Source organism: Lineus longissimus, chromosome 1 (assembly GCF_910592395.1).
Source record: "Lineus longissimus chromosome 1, tnLinLong1.2, whole genome shotgun sequence".
Taxonomy (NCBI): Eukaryota; Metazoa; Nemertea; class Pilidiophora; order Heteronemertea; family Lineidae; genus Lineus; species Lineus longissimus.
In genome coordinates, this window is record NC_088308.1 from 1,575,905 (window position 1) to 1,599,555 (window position 23,651).

The following is a 23,651-nucleotide window of genomic DNA, read 5'->3' on the forward strand; positions in this document are numbered from 1 at the left end:
CTTGGGCCAGGATATCATGTTGTCTTTGGGAGGCCAAGAGATTCCATTCATTCATCACTAACTGGAGTATTAAGACTGCAATGTCCCTATCCCCTATTAATTGGTCAAAATGCATTGATCCACTGCCAAGACTGGGGTATACAGTCATCAAATTGTTAGAAATGCCCAGTTCCTTGGCTATGCAAACATATACAGTAACAAAGCAATGACTTAAGTAATTCAAGGATGGAAAAAACAACTTTATTGTACAGTCAAACCAACACATTATCAGTGTATAGGTGGACTGTAAAAATCCCCTACAACTGACCTGAAACAATCATGTAGAAGACACCCCATTGCACAGCAGGTTTAGGAAGACTTCAACGGCTGTGATGATTTTGTGTGGACAGACTAGAAATCATGAACTCGACACTCATCAGCCAGTGTCAATTTTTTCTTTCGAGTCCATACAATCACTTAGTTCTTTTCTTGGTGATTTCCAGTTGTAATCGTGAAGAATGTTGATAATTGTTGGCATCAGGCTATCGATCAAATTGAGGCCACGCTCGGTTGCAACAAGTCTGAAAAATAAAGATGTGACATTATGAACTCAAATTTGAGGATGCAGAGTTCCTGCGTAGAGTGCTAAACAAGGACACAACTGAGACTGTAGAATGGTGTTAGAATGTTTATGTGCTTTTTCTAACAATCGAATCCAGACTACCGAGTACTCCATCAGTCACGGCAAAACACCCAACATCAACTTACATGTATATCCATTTTTCAAAACTTGTTGAGGTAACTTTCGCAACAGGGACACGTAATGGCCCAATATCAGACAAAATATGACTCTGTTTTCCGATGAAAGTAATATCCATGCCTGGGTATACGTGTACATGTACATGTAGATGCATATACATGGGGATGCATGTATTATAGATGTCAATAAGTGTCATTGTTTCCAGGCTGTCCCAGGGACATTCTCCAGCACGATATGATAAGATTCTGTGTCAGTATGTCACTTACCTTTCCGGGCTGAATTCCAGGAGGCCAAACTGAATGAAATCACTCAACATTGGATGACCTCCAAATATCTTGGCAAGGGGAACATCATCAGAAAACCTTAGCCATCTCTGAAATCAAGATAGGTAAACTCGTTATGGCTTGATCCAAGGTGGAGTGATATTCAAAGGCTTGTGAAGCATTGGCTCTATTTACTCCTTGTACATGTAGTGATTTTCCAGTCAATGGGTGATATGAATAAAGACTAGCAAATGCTTTTATCTAAATCTCCATGTACATTTACACTAGGCCTTCCTGTACAAAACCGGAGTAAAAGCATTTGCTAGTATTTATTCATATCACCCATTGTCACAACCTAGATCCACCTCATAATGGTTTCAGAGAGGTTTTTGGACCTATTACTTTATGCTCTTAGTTCGCTGATTTTGCTCCTCTTAGCTCTTCTTCTTTACCTCCACTACTGTGAAGTAACAATGCTGATTGCAACACCAGGCAGGGACGCAGACATGACTTCACATACCTTGTTAGGAACCCCTGATTTTGTCCTCATTCCTAGCATCAGTATTTCCTCCATTCTGTAATAAAGATTTTATAAATTTAAGATATCAAAGGGAGGTTAGATATGAGGACTGTGACAGGTATAGTCACTCAACATTTCTTGCTTGACCTCCTGTCACCAGGGTGCAAATAGTTTTTGGATATTTATGAATACAACAAAGCAGTTATAATAGAGTGATGGTAAGTCAGGTTTCTCCCAAGAATATACCTACACCTCCTGCCTTGTCTGTTCCACAGCTTTCCTTGTAGCATGCCCTCTCTTTTCCACCTCCCACATCCAATACTTGGGTTCAAGAGTCTGTATCCTTGCCTCTCTAGCTGTACCACCCTCACTCTGTACAATAAACCTCCCATGTGCACCTGGGCCAACTCCTATATACTGAGAGCCTTCCCAGTAGGATTTGTTATGGCTGCTTTCAGCAGAGGCCTGAAAAACAATCACAACACAATATTTTCAACAGTGTTTGCATCATCTAAGAGAAAACTACAATAACTTTGATCAAACCAAACAAACCTTAACTTATCACAAAATCCAGCATCTACATGTACTTGAACAGTATACATGTACATGTACTACATGTACTTACATTTCTTGCAAAATTTGATGCCTCGTATCTCTTCAATCCAGACTTCTTGAGGGTCTGTAAAAGAGAACATAGGATAGAGCATGCACTAAACAAAGAAATAAGCCCCAAGAGGTCAAATTCCAGTTCGGAAGCGTCCCAACATTAGACAAAGCTTTGACAACATCCTCTAGCAACACCCAGTGGCCCTCTGATATTTCAATTTGCATACATGTGATCTCGTCTCGTTCTATATTGCTCATGTATTGCTTTTGTCATTAAAGACACCGATGTTGCTTCCCCAGAGACAGTACGATAACAGACGGTTGTTCAGACGGTTGTTGATAACAGACGATAACAGACGGTTGTTCTATACATCCTTCTATAAATAACAATTCATCTCATCACATACCTGTACAGCCATTTCATACATTTCCGCAGTCACATCAGTATCAGGAACTGTCTACAAGAACAGAAATAAAGGATAACTTATTAAAGACGTTGCGTACAAATCGTGGCTGAACACAGGACCACTGTCATTCCCTCATTTTGCACCACAGGCAGATCCTGAAGTCTGAGAAAGTAGGGCGATGCTGTCAAGGGGAGGTGTTTTTTTGCATCAATTTCCCAGAATTAATGGTTAATTTCCTCAGAATCCACCCTGGCCCACGAGGGTTACCAACAGGACAGAATTGATCATTTCATCCACTTACAGAGGTCAGGTTGTGCATGTGAGGAAATGCACAACGTGTTTGTGTTTGGTGGTTGTCCTGATTTCCTTGATCAAGTTGAGTGTGCATTAAGGTTATCCTAATAGCCTAGATTTTTCCTTCAACTTACCAATTCACCATTCTGTACTGACTTGAAAAGAGCTGTGCCCCTCTCAAGTGTAAGCTGGTAAAGTGATACATGACCATCTGCCAGAAGATTAGCAGTCTGAAAAGTTAAAAATTCAGAAAAGATTCTGTAAACAACGATATTGTATAGAAAATCGAAGATGCAAAGCCACAAGTGCCTAACGAAATGGTAAGGTTGTTTGAGAAAAATGTTGCTATACTTCAAGATATCCTGCATATTTGAATTTGTAAAAATCTTAAGTCTTCTGTTGAAGCTTGCCTTATGTAACTCATCTTGCCACAACTCCAGTGTCTGGAACGGTCGGCCAAATATCAGATCCAACGATGTCTTCCCGGGGAATAGTGATTTGGCCTTGGACAGACAACTGCAAAACATTCAAACAAGAACAAGACTTACAAGAATGTTGTGACCAGATCATAGTTTCTTCTTTTGGTGAGAGAGAGGGTATATCATAGTCAGGTTATTCAATCTGAAAACTGAGAAACAGGGGATGTGGTCAGCTGATTATAAACCCATGTAATATCCCAGTAAACTAACTTCATAAGTTTCATAAAACCAAGTGAACTACCTGGCAAGAGAGGTTTATTCATGTGATGGTCAGTGAGACAAAACTCAACAAGAGCTCAGTGTCTCCGATTTTGACTTGAAGTGAACAGGAGGTGGAGCTCAATACTTTTTGCGCATTCTCACCTGAGTGCCTCTTGAACTGTATGCTCACGGCCAAGAATTTTTAGATCTCTGTCATTTAATGCCTGGAAAGTTGAACATATTACTTCAGAGAGGAGCGTGTGACACCGAGCTACCATTCGATCAGATAATGTAATACTAATAGCAGTTGCTCAAAATCATAACTGAAACACCTGATGTCCCTCTTCAAAGGTTTTCTGATCCAATCCAAGAGAAAAGACTTGTTCCCTTTATATTGTCAACCAAACCCTTATGAAGTATCCCTATAGGCTCAGTACACCATATTTGAGTGCTAACTGGGTCAGGTTTTCATATTTAGGCCTTCTTAAGAGAAAGATATCTTTCAACAGCCAAATGCATACCTGAATTCCCAATGACAGCCTGTTGATTCCAGCTGCTTTGAATTCCCTGAAAATGAACCATACAACTGAACAATAACAGTTACTGAGCTACCAGGATACAAAATTATGCATGTAGAGGAATTTAAAAAAATTATATCACACTCCAATCCTGGTTAGTTGGAACCTTTTGGTCAAATATTCCTAAACAGTTCTCAATAAAATAAGCAGCTTTACCAGTTTTTGGACAATTTTAGGCAAGTTATTACTTATCATGAGTGCAATCAACTGTAGACGCTTTAAAACCAGTGTTAAAAGTTTCATGTATTGATAAGTGACTGAGATAGACAACCTGAGTTTGGTAGCTTCCACTGATGTTGGGTTGGCTTCCATGGTAATCTCGGCAGAGTCCGCTAAAGTAGCTTCTTTGGCAACTGTTTCTATTACATGACCAAGGGTGGATGGTTCTGCTAAACTTGGGGTGCCTGAAAATATGAATGAAACAGGTCATGGTAAAACAATGCTTTATACGTAACAAGTGAAAGTTTAAAAAATCACGCCAGGTAATTCATTTATTGAAAACAGTAAGACAGCCTTAATACTGATATTTCCTTTGTGGAATGAAAAGTACATGCTCACCTCCACCAAAGAATATTGATGTGATTTCCTTGATGCCGCTGAGATAAATAAGACTCTGTATTTCCTTTCCCAAACATCGCTTCATCTGCTCATGATCAACCTGTTTGCTGAAAAAAACATGAAGTAGGATTGGATAATTTGGACTATTAAACTAGAACTACCAGGCCACCTCTTGATTAAGGATGGATAAGTGCCCTCTCTAGAAAAAGGTTTTTAAAAACCCTAATTTTGGAATAAAGACAGCTAGTCACGCCAAGAGACAAATGCGACAACAACTAATAAATGACATCGACAGACTGTCTGTTTATGGAAAGTGCTTTACGAATTACTGATATAATTATGATCTACTGTTTTATTGACTAAAGTACTGTTTATACTCGCCTTATATATTTATTGAAGTTGCAATAGGTGCATCTTTTCTCACAATATGGCCACTGGAATACAGAATATGCTATCAAAAAAATGTCGTGCTTTTCCGCACAAGGTAGGTTAGAGATGGGATGGGACAGTTGATGACATTGGATTCAAGTAGAATAGATGTCAGCAGTGATATCCAAATTGTCATGTTATCAGTATCAGCATCTTCCCTTGCCTGCCTTAGGTCACTTCTCATGGTATCGGAACTTCATGTATCACTGGTTCACCACAACTGACGTCATGTCATTGGCAGAAAGATTGACAAAACATAGGAACTATGACACAGACTGTATATAGTGTGTAGCTGCTGACTGGATGGACTATAGTGAAGGCGAGTCTGCACGGGTAACATCATCTGTGGCGACGACATGACAGGACATTTTTCTATTGCCCAAATAATGTCTAGCAACTTGTAGTGCATAAGGCGCAGACACCTTAGATCCACCGCAGGCCTATGTACTATGTAGTGTAAGTGTATTTGCAGGTGCAAGACACCTACAAGTTACAACACTGTGCAGTAAGTGGAGGAGGTGCCTCTGATGTGTGAATATTCTATAGGCTAGCATAGGCATGTAGGCGCCGGCATAGCCGCATATGCACGGACAATACTAGGGCCTACATGGGACAGCCGGGTCGGGGGCATGGGAAGTGACAACGAATGAGGCTTGGGCATTGCCATCATTGGACAACTCACATGCACATAAAGTGAGGCTTGTCTCAGCCATTTTTTTGGTGACATCTCGCTGACTTCACTAAATGGAATCAACCAATAGGCGAATAGGCCTATGTTGTTGACTCAAAAAGTACGTCGAACATGCACAATTTACAGGGACCATCGACAACATCTTTTTCTAAAAATATTTTCATACAGAATCTCACGGCTATCTGACAAACGTACCGATCACAAAGTTTCAACCTCGATTGTTCAGATTAACAAGCCTATGTTACGTTGTAATTATTATGCTCAAAATCAATTAATGAAAATAAAGATTAGGGTAATATTAACCAAGCAAGTGCAAAGGAAGTGTAAGTTGATTGACTGATTCTGGTTACTAGACTCAAAATGGATTTATTTAAGTGTTTCAGAATGCAAACCATGGGCATAAAACATCACAGAAACATCAGATCCTAAATCTTTTCGCAGTTTGATACTGCAGTGGTCAGCCTACAAAGACATCAAGGCCCACTCCTGATATATTTTAACCCTTTACACCCTATGGAGAGGTGAGTGACCAACTCATCTCACCCAGGTGTTGCTGGTGTGGTGAAAACTTGCGCAGCTGGGGGATTTTTATTCAGAAGCGCCACCTCGTGCTGGAGCCAGTGCTAGAGCCAGTGGAGCCTGGAGGTTAGGCGCCTATGCGAAAAAATTGAACTCTAAAATGCAATGCACTCTGTACACCCTACTGCCCTACTGCCTTTTTCATGAATCAATTTTGAGCATTATGTTTACAACGTAGTTATTACAATTATAACACGAAATATGACTCTAAAATGCCAAATACTTGCAACTATTACGGTAAATATACGTCCATCACTGAAATTTTAGTTTCCTAATTGCTCGCTATAAGCTAGATCATTGCGCCCCTAAACTTCTGACAACTACCTCCCCGGAACTCAAACTTTAACGTGAGTTAATTGTAATCTTACTGTCTACATACCAAACTGATGTATCTAGGAATACAGTTGAACTTCATTGAAAACTAATGGTATGTTGATGAGTTCAATGAATCCTTCGATTCCTTTGGTTTTCTTGGCGAACTGACGTCCGACAATTGACCCGTTGAGTTGACGTGTACCTGCAATGCAGTGCCATTTGTGTGTAAACATATCTATTATTGGACGAAACTCAGCCCCTCACAAACTTTGGTGATGTGTCAGCTTTGTATATTGAACCCAGATGTTTAATTGTTAGGTCTTCTACTGCTCCCCGACCAATGCACCTTCAGAATTTGATGTTTGCTTCTTTCCAGAGCAAAGAATGGATTTACTAATGGTCATTTCCATTGGAGTGGGTGTGGTTTCGAGTCTCTATGCCGTTGGTTGGCTGACAACATCTGTCCATTTGACCATCTGCTTGTTGACCACTTCTCTAGGAGTTGTCATTGGAGCATCGATGGCCCTTGAAAGCAAACAGCATAAACCACAAGCGATTAGGTCACCAAGTGTCACAAAGTCTCTTGCTATGAAAATGATTGTAAGTCAACAGCTATAGGAGGACTTGAAAAGTCCGGACGATCCAATCAGATCTTTGGCTACTTGCAACCTTAACCTGAATTATTTGGCCCCAACATATAAACGGAATCAGCTTGCAACCTTTAAACCATCTTACACCAAAATTGTGACTCGGTTTTCAACTCCAAAGGAGATAGGAATACTAGTTTTCTGGTAAAGAACATTTTTGGGGGCAAAATGCAGCAAAACTATGAGAGTGTACCATTTTGAGTACCAAATTTATTCAGTTGTTGCAAGAATGATACTACTCTTTGGCTCAAACGGCGCAAAACAAATCATTTGCATGTTTTGAGTTCTGTGTGGGGTATCAAAAATAGGTTTCAAAAGATTTCAGACTAAGCACATTTTGTTTACACACGTAATTATAGTTTCATGATTATTTCAAAATCACAACACTTTAGCATACTTTTCAGGAGAAAAAACAATCTTTGGACTTTGACAAAACAAAGGTTGTTATATCGCACAATCTTGATGAGGCCATCAAAGAGGTACAAGACCTAGTAGTTCGAGATTACGTCCATTCGTGGTATGATGAAATCGGCAAGGACCAGAAGGTTATGCAAAGTATGGAGTAAGTACATTTCCAAATCTGAAGTCCATTACTGTGACCAAGGTTGAAGCTTCTTTCGAAAACTACTGGCCACACTACCTGCCGCATTCCGTTTAGTCCATTAGCATAACTGATGAGGTCACCTTTGTACCGAAACCGTTTTCAGAGCACACTTAAACCCTGTTGCTTATTTCCCGCCCCAGAATGACGACAGCATGTCATTCCCGCGCACACCCTACTGCCCGGAATTACTCTTGACAACCACACCAGTCAAGACCGGGACGTCACAACCACCATTGGTGACGCCACAGGGACATCCAACCGACGACGACTCACCAACAGGGTTGAGACGTCAAGACGTAAGGACAATCCAACGATATTTTTTCTGATTTGACGTCCCAGTCAGTCACAACGGTCTTACCATTGGACACAGCAGCATCACAAAACTACGTTTCCAAAAAAAAAAAAAAAAAAAAAAAAAAAAAAAAAAAAAAACTACTGGTTGCGATCTCTCTCTTGGTTTTGGGGAAATTTGTTCCACTATTATTTTCTATAATTATTTCATATATGTACATTCTGTAACCAACAGTTTATCATATATTTTGTGTTTTGTTTTTACAGAGCTGACATTTGGAAAGTAATTGGCAATGTGTCTCTAAGGCTTGGCAAGGTTGACTTGGTGACTGTCATGTCGCAGGATATTGTCAACAAACTATGCCAACATTTTCAAGAGATAAAGGATGCTGCGATCAGGTATTTTAACCAAGGTTCTACTTTACTGAGATTTCTTGCCTTAAAGATGTCAAATTTCTGAAGCCTTACGCGGGAAAGTCTGTCTGGTTTGAACTTTTTTTTGGGGGGGAGGGGAGGGTTGCTAAACTAGGGAGCTATACAGTCCCGTCTAGTTTTGAAAACAATGCACAGTCAAAACGTTTTTAGTGAAAATTTAGCCCAATTTATAAATGACCAACAATCTAGACTAAGGAATAATGATTGCAACCATTTCAAGGGATACCTCTAGTACTAATGTATTGCAGCTCAACTTTTCAAAACAATCACACTTTGCAGGCCAAAAGGTTCTGGACCTCGACCCAAATTTCTCCTTCATCCTTGGCTTGTCAGTGAGGAAAAAGAACTCACCTTTGTGAGGAAGGTTTCCGAGGTGCTCCTTCTCCATGTGTTACCCAAAGAGTATGCCATGTGTAAAGCTTCCAGAGAATTACTGCGGGAGATTCTTGCATGCAGAGGTAGGTTGATTTTTGTCAGCACATCCAAGCTGTTGAAGGATCTAGTTGGATCTGAAAAGTTAGTGATGCAGTTATTTCTGAGTGCCATTTAGCTGATACCCAGATCTAATAACAAGGTCAGACCATCCATATAATTCTGCTTCCAAAGCTGTACATTTATGTACTGAAAATTAAGAAGTTTTCTAAAGAGGTAGAAACACTGAGAAAGACTGGATGAAAAACACATTTTCTTCTTTTAGTATAATAAGTTTGCTTAATCACCTGTCCTTGTTTTCTAGTGATGAAACCCATCATTGACTTGATGTGTGACCCGGACTACATCAACCAGAAAATATTTGATTTTTTTGACTATCGAGAAAAACTTGCCGCAGAGCATCAGCGGACGTATTCCCATGCAGCCAGCTATGAGGATTTCGTCAAGATGATCAGGGCTTGTCAGGATATTGAGCACTTGAAACAAATCAGGTAACATACATAATAACATAATATTATTTACAAAACAGTTGTTGAACTTGTGATTGTCTTCATTCTTGATGTTGTTTAGATATTTGGTTGAGGAGAGGTTCTAATGAATTTCCATTCCAAGGTAAACAAGGCATCACAAGAATGAATGTATATTTAGAATGCTCAGTTTATCCCTTTCCCTGAGCCAAAAGATCAACACAATACATGTAGTTGGTGTCCCAGGCTTCAAACAGGGCTTTGGGAGACATGGAGAGGATCAAAAGATGTGAGCCTCGCATTCATATGGACTGATCACTACTTTATTCCTGAACACTTTCTTTCATTTCTTTCTTTAACTAGATACTATATAATGTCAGAGGTGATGCAGGCTGCAACAATCAACAATCTTAAAAAGGAGAAAGGAATAGATGCTGGTAAGATCTTGTCTCATGTACATCTCATCTTCCGGCATGACCCAAATATGCTTAACATTGTGTGAAAGTTACGTTCGCCCAACTTTAAAACAATACACATGTGTATTGCAAAATGGATGTTGATTGGATCAAGTATAGGTTAATCTGTACATGGTTGCATGGATATCATAATATACATGGAGAGTTCAAATATTCTGTTTGATTTGCCTTCAGGGAAAAGTCCTGCAGCTAAAGGCACTACAAAGGGTCACCTATTGAAAGCAAGGGACCTTAAAAAGTACATTAATCAGGTGAGTGTACGATGATATGTTGAAGGCTGCGGTCAAACTTGTGTCCTATCAGAGTGAGGGTACTAAGTCAGGTTGCACAGTCACTGGAGTAGAAATGAAATGTTTGTTCCTGTACATCTGTATAGAGCTTTGTACTGTTGATACTGTTCAACAGTCTCGAAGCACTTTGAAGTCATTCCTGTTCAAGAAACATATCTGCAGAGACCTAGGAGCACAAATGGCCATTTCAGGCCAGTTGAGAGTGAGTGGAACTGGTCAAGCCTTGATCCCTCGACCTCCCTGTCACTACATAGACACTTGTCCACTGTGCCACTGTGCTCTCCAACATCACCTCCTGTTATGGAACTAGGCTGATTGAATCTGTTCGCAAGATCAAGTAAAAACTGCTTTTTGGTTGCAACATATCAAAAGTGTTTAACTATTGTTCCAGCTGACAGTGTGTAAGGTACACTGTGAGAAGAGGATCCGACTGTTGGGTGGTCCAGACTATCAAGGATATGGGGAAGATGGAGAGAAGGAGCAAGCGGAAAAGATACCAGGAAAAAAGGCAAGTTCTGTTTCTCTTTATGCCCCTAACCTCCAAGAGGTCATCGCCCTTAACATTCTTCCCCTTTCCTCATCAAGGCATATTTTACATTATTTGATATTTGTGGACTTTGTTAAAATATCATATTGTCACTTGTAGGTGCTGTCTTTCCAAGTGATCATGGAGAACCCCAAACCAAGGAACTACTTCATGAAGTATTTGAAGAAAGATGACAAACATTCACTTCTTGGGTAAGATAATCATATTGTCTGGAACATGCATGAGACAATAACAGCGATGTTCAACATTTTCTCCAAAGGTTTTCAGATATAACCCACTCACAACTCAGAACTACTGTCTGGACAGGCAGAAAGTGGTCAGTGAAGATGCTGCAGTGAAATGTTTGAGGAACTATGTTATCTAAAGTGTCTCCTGTATGTAGGACTTCTTAAGTTTCCATTGGTACGTGGTTATGCCATATGGACTCGTGCATATAAAATTTGTTTTGATATCATTCCAGTTTCTGGTTAGCTGTGGAAAACTTCAGGCATACTGACAAGGTAACTTGATTTCTTTTGTGCAAATAGTCAGTAGGGATCATATAATGTGTGATAGTTAATATGCACTCAAATACTCAGAAGTTCTCAATGTCTGCCCAGGCAATCAGTAAATGTGTTGTACCAGCTGAGTTACACCCTCCACTCTAAAATCAGTGTCCGCGAAAGAAATTTGAAAAGTTGCTTTTCTAGGAAGGTAACCACAAGATATTTTGACAGGACCTTCCCTTTGTTGTCTGAAGGCTTCTAATTTACATAGCTATTCGTATACTAATATTACAGAGTCGATGGCATCAGCTGGCCAGTGAAATCTTCCAGATGTATGTCTCAAGTCCAAGTAGTGTTGTCAAAGTGAGCAGGAGTGTCATCAAGGCAATGGAGGGCTTCATGATTGGTGACAAGGTAACTAATCTATTGTCATGTCTTTAGCCACGTGAGGGCTACGAATTGGGCTGCCATCATTGGTTCCTCCTTGTCAACCCGTACCTTGCAGGCCTGGAGAAATCAGCACTCCTGCAAAATATGAGGTGCGGTTTGGTCCACCATCAGGCAAAGGCTTACCTCAGTTCTGCCTCCTTTTGACCAAAGTCTTGCTATGAACCCCCTCAGCAGTAGTGCTCATTTGATTAATATCTGTTTTCAGGGGCCCGAGGCATTTTTCGGTGCTCAGTCCCAAATTTACCAAGAGTTAGAAGAGCACCATTACCCCTCGTTTATCGTGAGTGATGTCTACCACTCCTATGCAGGAGTCATGGAAGAGGCAGCGATAGATGAAAAAGATTCCTCCGACGGTCCTGCAGGAAAATTGAGCAAGTTGATACGAACAAAGTCCATGTCTACAACAGATGGTGCATTCATTGCGGGACAGTCCGAGTATGCCAGAAGGAAGTTGATTGCCCTTGACGAGAAGTTGGAAAATAAAGGGCGGGCCCTCGATGCACTGAGGCAGTCCCATCAACGCTCAGACTCCAAGGTGAGTTTCCTATCAGTATACACTGGGGTCTTTATAATGACAGATACAGGAGCTCTGGGAAAAAAGGAGGTGTTAGGTGTTAGGGTGTTTTATCTAAAGTGGAAGAACTGTAAATTGGTTGTTTTGATAAATGCAGGCGAGTGCAAATATACCAACTTTATAACATCTTCACAAACACTTTGATTCAATATTATCTTTTCTTCAGCGGTTGAAACTTCAAGAGGACATTGAAAAGGAGATGGAGATGTTAAAGATTGAGAAACAAAACTTGGAGTTCCATATTGATAGGACAAGTATGTGGTGTGATAATGTTGGCAAATGGCAGGCTGTTCTACAAAATGGTGATGTAAGTATTGAAAGCGACCTCATCAATCAGGGTAGCTTTTTAAACTTTTGAGTGCTTAAAATTCAAACTTCGAGTACTAGACTGTTTATCCTCTTCATTCACTTCTCTCCAGGTATCTCAAGAAGGCAGTGAGGGGCCGATGGTCTCTTTCCTCCTTATTGTCCACTTGTTGGGGAAATCATTTGAGGAAGCAGCATCGCAGCCTGGTGGTACTCATGGATGGGTCATCTCAAGAAACCTCGCTGACTTCCGCAAGCTGAATGAAAACCTTAGCCAGGTGAGTACCCAATCATAGATTCATCATGATTCTCTTCAACAAATCTCTTTTCCTGCCTAGGTTTTCTTTGTATGTCAAGGTGCCCATCAGTCTTTGACTCAAAGATCGCCCTTTTAACAAAGCAGGTTAAATAGTTGATAATTTAAACCACAGATCATAAAATTCCTTAAAAGAGTGCTACATGTATCAGTTGTTTTGGTCTTTTAGAAGATCTGGCTCCCCTTCAGGCAGAAATCATGTCATAATTACCTTGCCCATGGAAATAGGTTGTGACCCAATCTTTTTTGTGTCATCATTTGTGAATATCATTGCGCATTCCAGATCAGTCCTTGGTTAGCGAAGAGGGTTTTACCATCTGTCAGCAAGTTCAGGATCAAAGCGATAGACAAGACATTCCTGGATAAAGCAAAAGAGACATTACAAGATTATATGAATGTAAGAATTGATGGACATCCATCGAACCAATGGGGTGTTTTTTTGGCACGCATGGCCAGTCTAACATAAATGGGCCTATAGTAGCCATATGCAACCTGATGTTCACACAGAAGTTTCTGGATTGTTAGAAATACTCACTTTACGCAATGAAAAGTAGTGCAGTACAGTGGGGGTAATAATTTGGGGGACTCTTTCGTTGCCTGATGAGTTCTGAGGCTATGCAACTAGAATACAGTCCTGCTTGCTATTGCAGACGGTGCTAAAAGATGAGAGACTTGCTCAGAATGAAGCTGTATATGAATTCCTTAGTCCAAGTCCCCAGCATCTAAAGCAGGCTGTTCCAGTTGAAAACAAGAAGGTTTTCTCTCTACCTAGTGTCTTGAAAAGGTGAGCACAGAGAAAGGACAATCCGTGCAGATCTGACGAGTTAGTAGACCTATAGTTTTGGTCTGCCTTTAACTTTTAAAGAAATATACCGTTTGTACTTACTGGTGGCCCAGGGACACTTGTGAAAGTTACATGCGACATGGCTTCACAAAATAGGCTCTTGAGCTTAAACGGCTGGAGCGAAGCAAATGTCTAAATCTCATTTTTCTTCTCGACGGTTTCTTTAGTGCGTGGGTCTGCTGGAAGTATGGTTAATTGTTTTTTGGGCCAGTCTGTATTTATATGCATTGTTTGTATTCAACAAGTATACTGTATGTCTTTAATTTTTTCATTTTAGTCAAACAGCGGATGCTGATGATGAGTTGCTCTTCCTGGATGATGATAGGTAAGCCTAAACAGTGTGTCAGAGTCTAATTGATGACTAAATGTTGCCTCTACTCCAATGCAATTTGGCTAAGATCGCTCACAACTAAGGCCCAAGTGGCAGACTTGATTTAATGAATGATTTCATCAACCTGCATTGTAATGGAATGAGCTGTTGCAGAAGAAGTGCTATCATTGAGGTAGTTCCAACAGCCTGGGACCATTCGACTACATCATCATTAAAAGTAACCTACAAGATAATGTTGTTGTCTTTCAGCACGAAGGATGACAGTGACAAAGACTCGATAGCAGGCCCTCTCTATGGTCTTATAAGTGAGGTGTTTGAATTGAAAGGCATCTTCAAGTGGGTTAGGAAGTCCTTTATATCATTCGTCCAGGTCACATCTGGGAGGACTATCAACAGGTGAATATCATCATTTGAGGTGCATTCTAATCACAAATACCTTTCATTGGTCAGATGTAGTGGGTTAAATTGTTACTTTATTCTCAAGTTAAGGTCATGATGACTGACATTGTTGTACTGTTAATCTTATTAGTATCATGTTTCCATTATGAAATATTTCACACATATGACAATGGCTGATCAATATGAATAAAGTCTAGCAAATGCTTTTACTTCGATGTTGTACAGAAAGGCCTAGTGTTAATGTACATGGAGTTTTAGATAAAAGCATTTGCTAGTCTTATTCTTATCACCCAATTTCTGAAGCTGCGCAAACATTTGTCTATGAAGCATTTGGAGCATAATGTTACATGTTGTTTCTGAGTATACTAAAGTCCTTGGTGGATACAAGAACTTTTTGAAAGAACCTTACTCAGAACATTTATATTGATTTCAGGCAAATTCGTGAGACCGTTGACTGGATATTTTCCGAGCCGATGCTCATCTACTACATCCACAATTTAAGGGATTCTATGTGGCCAAATGGGAAACTGGCGGAGTGGGGTCCTCCACACAGTGATGAAGAGAAGATGAGGACAAGGATGATGGCCAAGCAGATATTTTTAGAAAATAATCCAGATTTCCTGAAGAATTTAATAGGCGAGAAAAACGCCAAGCAAGGTGCCATAAAGATGTTCGAGTCATTGCAGGATGTAAGACTGAACAAACATCTATTCTATGTAAGTAGAGATGTAAAACTGAAATGAGAAATATCTGGCCCCAGCAAAAGATTAAGGTTAAAGTCGAGTTTTATTGTCAGATATCAATGAGGGGGGCTGTTATCACCTGACTTTTTAACCTTGGTAGATAAGCTGCTTAAATGTTGTTACAACCAGAGCATTTGTCCGTTTATTCACCTAGCAGTAAGGCAAATGACCTGACTGGACTTATGATAGAACCAGGAACCTCTTGACCACTAGCCCTCAGCCCTCAGGCACTAAATCACAGCCACCAATGGTATTCATGAAGAAGGAAGGAAAAACCTACAGATAAATTGGCCAAAAAATACACCTTTTTGTGTATTTTCTGCTGGTGTGCCATCTGGTATATCATCTTTTATATTATTCCAAACAATAACAAATAGCTGGTATCCTAAGCTATCACAATGAACGTTTGTAATATGCAGAGTTGTTGTATATTTTGATGATTCTTTTATTTTGTCCCCAGGTGATTCTTGAGGTCCTTCTCCTGGAGATTTGTCCTGAAGTTGCTGACTCTCTCCCGCAGCCATTACAGCAGGGGGAGTATGGAATGATAGTGTGACAGCCACTGATGCAAAGTGTGGTACGAAATGGAACTGCCATTAATGTTGGAAGAAAATGTGATGGAAAATTAAAGCTTCTTGTAAAACAGGGGTTGTGGAATGGTAATGAAACAGCTGCATTTATGAATTGTTGATCATAGACAGAATAATGGAAGGAAACATAAAATTAGTCGTAAGGATCATTTCAAGGCCATGTGTGTGTTTGTGTGTCAGTGGATGTGATAAGATTGTAAATAATGCATAGATGAATATATTTTTGTATATAATACTGTATTTTTAAGGAATGCTGCATTTGATGGCTTATCAACTTGGTCACAGGTTGTTGACTTAGTGCCATCGCTAATACGTGTATCATGATAGAATAAAGATTCTTCAATTCATTACACAAATAATGCGTTGTCTCAATTGAATGGTGGAGAAAGTTTTTTCCACAACTCAAAGGGGTGGAAACAAGAACCTGATAAGCACCACAATTGGTGAAATAGGTATTGGCACGATCTTGTTCATCAGACTGCCCCTGTCAACTGGAATCAAACACCCAGTCTCGGGTAGTCGGGCTGTCCTGTTGCGACACTTGCCTTGCCCTGTTGACTACTATCCCTGAGATGTATCTCTTGGTTGAGATATGCCTTGCCCTGGGAGATCACTGGCACTTGTTGTGACTCTTGCCCTTGCATTGCCTTTGTTGATCACCACTCCTTGCGTGTTTCCTGGTTGTGACAGTATCCTGGTCCTAGTGGAACAATCCCTGATATCTCTTGGTTGGAACGCTGTGCTCACCCTGGTTGATCACCAGTCCTTGTTGTTTCCTGGTTGTGACACTATCCTGGTCCTAGTGGAACAATCCCTGATATCTCTTGGTTGGAACGCTGTGCTCACCCTGGTTGATCACCAGTCCTTGTTGTTTCCTGGTTGTGACACTATCCTGGTCCTAGTGGAACAATCCCTGATATCTCTTGGTTGGAACGCTGTGCTCACCCTGGTTGATCACCAGTCCTTGTTGTTTCCTGGTTGTGCCACTATTCTGTCCTAGTTGATCACTGTCCCTGATATCACTCCTGGATGTGACGCTGCGCTTGCCCTGATTGATCACCATTCCTTGTTGTTTCCTGGTTGTGACACTAACCTTGCCTTGGTTGATCACCGGCCCTCCTAGTTATGACCCTCTATGTACTCTAGTTCATCTCTGTTCCTGGTATGTTTCTTCTGGTTGTGACACTTAACTATTCGATCAATGACCCTGGTGATCAACTGGAACATGGCGAGTGCCGCAACCTGGAGAAACCACTGGCGGATATCAACTTACGGCAAGGCATTTATCACAACCAGGAGAGAAATGCCACGGACAGTGATAAACTAGGGCAAGGCAAGTGTCTCAACAAGAGGAAAATATGCTTTATCCAAGGACAGAGATTAATATATCTCATGATTGTAGCCTATTTGCAGTATACCCCGGTGGGAGGCAGCGGACGGATCGGAGTACCTCTCAATAGCTCAGAATGCGTGTAGGGTAGTAGAGAGAGTGGCATAGTCGACCTGGATCTGAGTGGTCCCGTGGAAACATCAGCGGCTGATGGACCCTGGTTCCATTTTCGGTTGGTCCAGGTATAGTAATGGGAGAGAGGGCGACTCTCATCCACACAGTGTAGCTTTATATTGTTTATAATGTCCCAGTTTGTGAGGCTCAGCTCAAGTTGATATTTTTAGAAAGCCACTACACAATGATAGATCAGATAAATCAATAAACGATAAGATTGGACGAGAATAGTATTGATAAAATCTGGTTCCTGTCCTGGCGATATTAAAACCGGTTGCAGGTTCAAAAAGGCGAGGCCACCGACTTGATAACGAGAAATTGATGTCCGAATCAGGCCGTGGGTTCATGGCAATGGATTCACTGACCTAAGTGAATACAAAATAAAGCACTCGATCTCCGACACCAGTGACAGCCGTGTGCTCCTCTCATCCCGTCGATTTCCTCCTTTGGTGCATCAATACACAATACGATGTGTTCCCAGACCCCAATAATATATCCTATAGTTATCAATAAATTCCCCTTTTTTTCTACCGTGTAGCGTTAGGGCGTCATGTTTTTGAGGGTACGCCGGGGGGTACGTTCATGTGATAGAGGGCGACTCTCTTCGACAGCGCAGGTTTCCCCTGGGGTCACGGGCTTTCACCTACTTACATCACAATCGTCCAATATCAGTCCTTGTTGACGCTCAGCTCTCAACTCAATATTTTAAGTACATGTAGGCCTAACCTTGGAGTAATTATCTTGACAAGATAATTACTCCAAGGCCTAACCAAATCATCAAACTGCTTTCGGTGCATTTCTGGGTCTGTGATTTTTGTACAGTTGTCATCTAGAAGTGGAAGGATGATAGCCGATTGAGGCCTGGGCAGCAATCTTATTAACCTCAAGATTACACTGATATCAACTGGATTTAACCGGCTCGACCGAGTTCAGGAGAGGGACATAAAAAATGAGAGTAATTTGTATTATCATCACAATTGTGTAAATTATTTAATTTCATACATCACACCAGGACGGGCCCATTGCGGACGAACCATGCCGAAAGTGAAAGGTTTGTGCTTTAAAACATATGTAACAACATAAATAAACAATATATTCAATTTGAGGAGTCTTTGGAAACGTGTAAATTCCCTAAATAATGTTATGTAATCGTGTAGGCATAAACCATGTAATGGACTATTGCAGGTCTATTGGAGCGTCTGAATGATGGCGAATACGTCATTGTCGCGGAAGGCTACCTTTTCGAGTTTGAAAGAAGGGGCTACCTCACCGCCGGACCTTACACGCCGGAGGTCGTACTGGAACACCCCCATCTCGTCAAGAACATGCACGAGGAGTTTGTCCACGCCGGCAGCGATGTCGTTCTTGCTTTCACGGTAAGGAAGCTTTTCAAAAGACATGGTGCTTCGAGCCTGAGTGCTTTCGTTTCCGTTGGTTTTAGGGCCTCATAGATATATCACGTGCAGGTCAATACCCCAACCTCTAGATTCCCTGACTGTCGTATGCTCCTCCACTCGCACAAGTTACTGAGCTCGGTCGTTCGTGCCGAGAGTTGGCCTCAAGTTCAGGGTGTGGCTCAGCCGACGTCAGATCAGTGATTTTCCGGACGTAAATCATTTTTAGAAACCGGGCTTTCTTCCATCTGTGGAGTTGCCTGTCTTTACATTATTGTATCACCTGCAGAACCTTCTACAAATTTTTCAGTATTATGGAAACCGAGAGAAGATGCGTCTGATCGGTTGGCAAGATCGTGTAGAGGAGATGAACCGGGAGGCTCTACGCCTCGCCAAGGAGGTGGCTGACGAGACGGGTACACTGATGGCTGGGAACATTTGTAACTCGACCTACTACAATCCGAATGATGAGTCGACATGGGAGGACACCCGCCAGGGTATGGAGGTGAGTGGAATGGAATAATGCTAAACCGTGCCACTGATTAATAAAGAAGTCCCAAGTTGACAGGGTATTCCTGCCCTCTACTTCTGTATGTTTCTTTGACTTGCATCTTATCAATGATATGCCCAATTAATCCCTTAAAGAGATATGACATTCGTCACATTCTTGCTTCCAGCAACAAGTTGAATGGGCTGTCGAAGCAGGTGCTGACTACATACTGGGGGAAACATTCTTTGAATACGGCGAAGCAAAGATGGCACTGGAAGCTATCCTAAAGAATGGACGAGGTAATCATTTCTATTTCTTCTCCTCCTTCTAGTTTTGCTTCTTCCTCGCATTCACTCTAACGTTAGTTGTTAGGTGCTGGCCCCACCTGTCTGGTTTAAATAACCATCCCAATTCGCCCTAATGTCGAGACCAAAGGGTTCCTCAAACACACGTTAACATCACTGATCGACACCTTTTCAGGGAAGCCAGCAGTTATGACCTGTGCGCCGTCGATTACCGATAACGTCCTGTCCCAGTCCATGCCAATGGTCGAGGCTTGTCGCTTGTTGGAGGAGCAAGGGGCGGACGTTGTCGGCCTCAACTGTATTCGTGGGCCCCAGACAATTTTACCGATGATTAGAGAGGTCAGGAAGGTCTGCAAGGTGGGTTATTGTTACTTGATTACGCCATATGAGGGATGATGCATTATGTCTTATCTCACAAAGTGAGAGTCCTGAGCTCGAAAACAGTCCTATTAGACTTATAAACCTCAAGTCTACCGTAGATATACATTATATTCAGTCCATCTAAAACTATAAAAGGAACGGGTCTACTGACCCCAAATATGTCATTTAAATTGATGAGTTAAAAGAAGGGAACCTGTATGGAGAAGGAGGCGGACTAAAAATGGACGTGCCAGCTACCTCCGAGTCGACATGACATGCATGATGAAGCTGATGGTGATGCGTGACACGGAGAAATTAAATAACATCAGATATCCATTAGTTTGGAATTGAACAGTGTTGTAGCAATGCTCTTGTGTCTTTTGTCGCGGATTATTTGCATTATTTTTTTAAAATTTTGACTGCAGGGCCACATTGCCTGTCTTCCAGTACCATACCGCTGTGATGCTGAGCACCCAACCATGCAGTCACTCAAAGGACACGACACAGGTAATGCATTTTATTCAGTAAAGCTCATCGTGCCTGCAGGCAATAGCTCGGGTAAGCACACAAGGGCAATAGCTCGGGTAAGCACACAAGGGCAATAGCTTGGGTAAGCATACAAGGGAAAGACAACAGCTCTCCAATAGAAGCGCAGTATCGTCAATCCGTAAAGCATAAAGCGCCCCCCCCCCCCCCAACCATTGCCAGAAGTTAATGGTAGGTTCTTGTTTTGGAAGTACGTTTGTCAGTACAGTGTGTCGGCTCACCTTTTCCTTTGTTTGATCTTAACTACGAGGTGCGTTCTTTTTCAGGTACTCGGGCTTTTCCAATCGACCTTGACGAATGGTTTGTCGGGCGAACTGGGGTGGAGAACTTCACCAAGGAATGCATGGACATCGGTGTCAAGTACGTTGGTCTGTGCTGCGGGGGCTCCGCGCACACACTTCGGACCATGGCGGAGACAGTCGGGAAGAAACCAGCTGGAAGCAGGTATGCGCCAAAGATGGAACTGCATACTCACTTCGGGGACAAAAAGCGTGGAGTTGTCACGTACGATATGTCCATCAGGGATCAGATTGAGGGAGGCATGAACAAAAAGTGAAAACGTCGGTGATCACATACCAAGTCTTATCATATAGACGGTACCTCAGATACCCCTGCTCTGTCATTTACAATGACGTGTGATCGGACTAGATTTGCCAAAACCGTTGGCCTCCACATGAATGTATACATGTCCGTGTTGTTAGGAAAAAGGAATTTTCTTCCCTTGAATGTCATTGTATATCTGACCACATTCCGGGACCACAATTTGCAGGAAATGTTAGTAGCCCGCTGTCAATAACCTACATTTTTCATTTGTTTGCCATCGTTCAGACGGCGACGTGACAATTGTTCGTACGTAGAAAGCACTTCTGTAAGTGATGTTCGTCAGTTCCTTCGATAGATGTATAGTACTAGTATATATCCGAAATGCAATAAGAACCAGCTGAAATTATCGCATATACATGTGAAGCTGAAAATAAACTGACAGAATCTTCGACTTTTTTTTACTCTTCGTTTTGTCCTTTATTTTCTTCTTTAGGTATAATACAATTTTTCTGTAGGCCCTATTTTCTACTCCTATCAGGCGGCAGGTTGTTCGGTTTGGCTTTCCCTCTGTTCAGGTAGGGGCGACCTCCTGTGCCTCACGACCATAATCACAACCTTAGCAATCGAAAGAACACCAGCTATGCCCAACAACGCTGCTGTGAAAAGTGAATTCCTACTTGTCGAGTCCCAGTTTTTGGTCAGTCCACCAATCAAAGCAAGGAGCACTGGGATGTATTGGCTGAACTGGTAACGCAAGTATCTGTCATACACGAAAGTCTCGATGCAGAAATACAGAACGAGTTCGACAGTGAGGACACCGAGAGACGCAGTGCAGGCGTCCTCCACTGAGACTGGTCCGCGGTACGCCAAGACTATCGAGAAATTAAGAAGTGTTGCGACACTGATCCATCCACAGTAAAACGCCCACGCGTTGTGGACAAGGATCCTCACCAACCAAATTTCTCGGTCCCAACCCCACTGCTTCAGCTCCAGCGCCACCGCGTTAAAGTCTCTGTAGGAGCAAAATAACATCAGGTGGACGGTGAATACCATCATTGAAATTACCACGAGGCCAGTAATCATCATTTCTCGGTCCCAGAAGAAGATCCAGGTGAGGTTGAGAATCATGTTGATGATGTAGAGAAGGTAAACTTGGATTGGGACGACAGCTGGAGTTCGGTAGAGGTAGCCATCTTCTCCCTTGCGAAAGATCGAAGCTATGCCGTAGACCAGGAAGATGGCTTGCCAGAGGTAGATGAGGCCCCAGATGCTGAAGACCCAGCCTGCTGGTGTAATATCAAGGCTGTAGATGTCGGAGATATCAGCCGTTGAGTTGAGGAAAAGCCCTGAAATGGAAGCAGAGAATATTTCCATCGATGGTATAGGATCTCTATATAGGCCAAGTTAAGCTCGCCTTGATAACAGCCTATTAAATGATTTGAAATAAATCGCTGTTCAGTTTGTCAATCAACATTGATATTATTCACAATGCTAGCCTACGTACCCAAATCTTTTCCAAATGATGATGCAGCCCCATTAAATATAGCTGTGATAAAGAAGGCCACAGCAGCTCCGACTATGAGGATGATGCCCAACACACTGTGACCTTGTCGTCCTGAAGACGACTCGCATCTCGTGCATGTCATGCTGATAAAAATAAAATTGAAGTTTTTCCAAGAAAGCCCTTCACTTTGAACAGCGAAGAATTCCGTCAGGCAAGTCCGGACTCGACTTCTTGTTGGGTGACGTCAGATCGCAACAGAGCGTTGTATCACTTGCGACGTCGTAGCCTGCGAAGACTGCTGGGCTGAGTTGTTCAAAACAATGTTGAAATGTTAGGCAGACTTGCGATGATCGAAACAATACATCTACCTCATAGTTCATGTATTCTCATATGACAAACCCAGTGGACTTATAGCCTGAACTAACATGCAACGATCGGGAAAACTTATACACGTACCTATTGTATACATCAGATAGCGCTCGAGCGTGTGACTACTGACTATTGGAGTTGCTTGGCGTAACCATCAAGGCACCTGTGGCTTTCAATATCCTCTCACGCCTCTCGATATGAAGAAAGCCTGAAGCTCAGGATGCCCTTTGACTAATTCTGATTGGAAAAGTCACGGTCCGACACTAATACTTTTTTGCCCCGATGCATCCTCGAAAATACCAGCTGCCGATTCGAACCATCCTCGGTAGTACTCGAACGCCCGGAATCAGTATAGATCTATGCTGCAGTTTGAAAAGTTTGGATGCGGGGTATGATAATGATAATAATGAAAATGTTGACATCTTGTACATGGATGATTAGATAACAAGATAAGGAAGAAGAAAAAAAGAAAAACCTTTTTCAGGATAGGAAAGTGGGAAAATGATAAGAGAAGGATGATAAAACTAGTATTGCAAAACCAAATGCAGAGAGACATCTTTATTGAGTCAATGAAAAGGCAGAATGTCGACCAAGACATCAGGTTCTCTATAGACAGGCCGAAAGAGGACAGAGAGCGGTACAAGGCCCTACGTCAACAGATAAAAGAAAGAGAAAAGAATGGAAGAGACTAGAGAAGCAGGTCCAGGACAGATTGCCGCGAAAATTTATAAATAGTTCGGGAAACTTATA

At 41.8% G+C, this 23,651-nt stretch overlaps 4 protein-coding genes across 8 annotated transcripts; 2 read left to right on the plus strand and 2 right to left on the minus strand.

Annotated features, from left to right (window-relative positions):
* Positions 1-226: 226 nt before the first annotated feature.
* LOC135484144 (radical S-adenosyl methionine domain-containing protein 1, mitochondrial-like) lies at positions 227-6,212 on the minus strand. 2 transcript variants are annotated; one of them, XM_064765319.1, is made up of 14 exons: positions 6,158-6,212; positions 5,027-5,079; positions 4,646-4,752; positions 4,359-4,491; positions 4,031-4,076; positions 3,672-3,733; positions 3,240-3,345; positions 2,964-3,059; positions 2,536-2,586; positions 2,148-2,201; positions 1,773-1,987; positions 1,523-1,577; positions 1,006-1,112; positions 227-560 (listed from the first exon to the last, which is right to left on the minus strand). In XM_064765319.1, the coding sequence occupies exons 1-14, from the start codon at positions 6,164-6,166 to the stop codon at positions 416-418; spliced, it is 1,239 nt and encodes a 412-aa protein (XP_064621389.1). In that variant the 5' UTR covers positions 6,167-6,212; the 3' UTR covers positions 227-415. The 2 variants fall into 2 exon arrangements, with proteins under 2 accessions (XP_064621389.1, XP_064621380.1); XM_064765310.1 differs by lacking the exon at positions 6,158-6,212 and adding an exon at positions 5,757-5,935.
* Positions 1,104-16,198, plus strand: LOC135484106 (sorting nexin-25-like). Of its 4 annotated transcripts, none has more exons than XM_064765257.1 (21): positions 1,104-1,153; positions 7,036-7,259; positions 7,711-7,868; positions 8,469-8,600; positions 8,916-9,094; positions 9,373-9,559; positions 9,899-9,972; positions 10,186-10,262; positions 10,693-10,809; positions 10,948-11,039; positions 11,309-11,348; positions 11,628-11,747; positions 11,989-12,318; positions 12,524-12,664; positions 12,777-12,941; positions 13,263-13,376; positions 13,630-13,763; positions 14,101-14,148; positions 14,404-14,550; positions 14,987-15,269; positions 15,757-16,198. In XM_064765257.1, exons 2-21 carry the CDS (start codon positions 7,044-7,046, stop codon positions 15,850-15,852), a joined length of 2,850 nt encoding a protein of 949 aa, XP_064621327.1. In that variant the 5' UTR covers positions 1,104-1,153; positions 7,036-7,043; the 3' UTR covers positions 15,853-16,198. The 4 variants fall into 4 exon arrangements, with proteins under 4 accessions (XP_064621327.1, XP_064621299.1, XP_064621317.1 ...); XM_064765229.1 differs by lacking the exon at positions 1,104-1,153 and adding an exon at positions 6,452-6,581; XM_064765247.1 differs by lacking the exon at positions 1,104-1,153 and adding an exon at positions 6,638-6,691.
* A 2,051-nt stretch (positions 16,199-18,249) lies between these two features.
* On the plus strand, positions 18,250-21,489 carry LOC135484100 (betaine--homocysteine S-methyltransferase 1-like). The gene is made up of 7 exons (XM_064765215.1): positions 18,250-18,441; positions 18,576-18,766; positions 19,095-19,289; positions 19,462-19,573; positions 19,755-19,936; positions 20,365-20,446; positions 20,752-21,489. The coding sequence occupies exons 1-7, from the start codon at positions 18,426-18,428 to the stop codon at positions 21,039-21,041; spliced, it is 1,068 nt and encodes a 355-aa protein (XP_064621285.1). The 5' UTR covers positions 18,250-18,425; the 3' UTR covers positions 21,042-21,489.
* A 73-nt stretch (positions 21,490-21,562) lies between these two features.
* Positions 21,563-22,674, minus strand: LOC135496750 (uncharacterized). The gene is made up of 2 exons (XM_064786234.1): positions 22,533-22,674; positions 21,563-22,374 (listed from the first exon to the last, which is right to left on the minus strand). Exons 1-2 carry the CDS (start codon positions 22,672-22,674, stop codon positions 21,563-21,565), a joined length of 954 nt encoding a protein of 317 aa, XP_064642304.1.
* Positions 22,675-23,651: the final 977 nt, after the last annotated feature.

Coding starts and splice junctions, on each gene's coding strand:
- LOC135484100 (XM_064765215.1), top strand. Junction 18,767..19,094: donor ATGTCGTTCTTGCTTTCACG/GTAAGGAAGCTT, acceptor CAAATTTTTCAG/TATTATGGAAACCGAGAGAA. Junction 20,447..20,751: donor ACTCAAAGGACACGACACAG/GTAATGCATTTT, acceptor GTTCTTTTTCAG/GTACTCGGGCTTTTCCAATC.
- LOC135496750 (XM_064786234.1), bottom strand. CDS start 22,674: ATGACATGCACGAGATGCGAGTCGTCTTCAGGACGACAAGGTCACAGT. Junction 22,375..22,532: donor ATCATTTGGAAAAGATTTGG/GTACGTAGGCTA, acceptor CTTCCATTTCAG/GGCTTTTCCTCAACTCAACG.
- LOC135484106 (XM_064765229.1), top strand. CDS start 6,557: ATGCCAAATACTTGCAACTATTACG. Junction 6,582..7,035: donor AAATACTTGCAACTATTACG/GTAAATATACGT, acceptor GCTTCTTTCCAG/AGCAAAGAATGGATTTACTA. Junction 13,764..14,100: donor CTACCTAGTGTCTTGAAAAG/GTGAGCACAGAG, acceptor TTTTCATTTTAG/TCAAACAGCGGATGCTGATG.
- LOC135484144 (XM_064765310.1), bottom strand. CDS start 5,801: ATGTCACCAAAAAAATGGCTGAGACAAGCCTCACTTTATGTGCAT. Junction 5,080..5,756: donor AAGCCTCACTTTATGTGCAT/GTGAGTTGTCCA, acceptor TCTGTATTCCAG/TGGCCATATTGTGAGAAAAG. Junction 2,202..2,535: donor TGTATGAAATGGCTGTACAG/GTATGTGATGAG, acceptor TCTCTTTTACAG/ACCCTCAAGAAGTCTGGATT.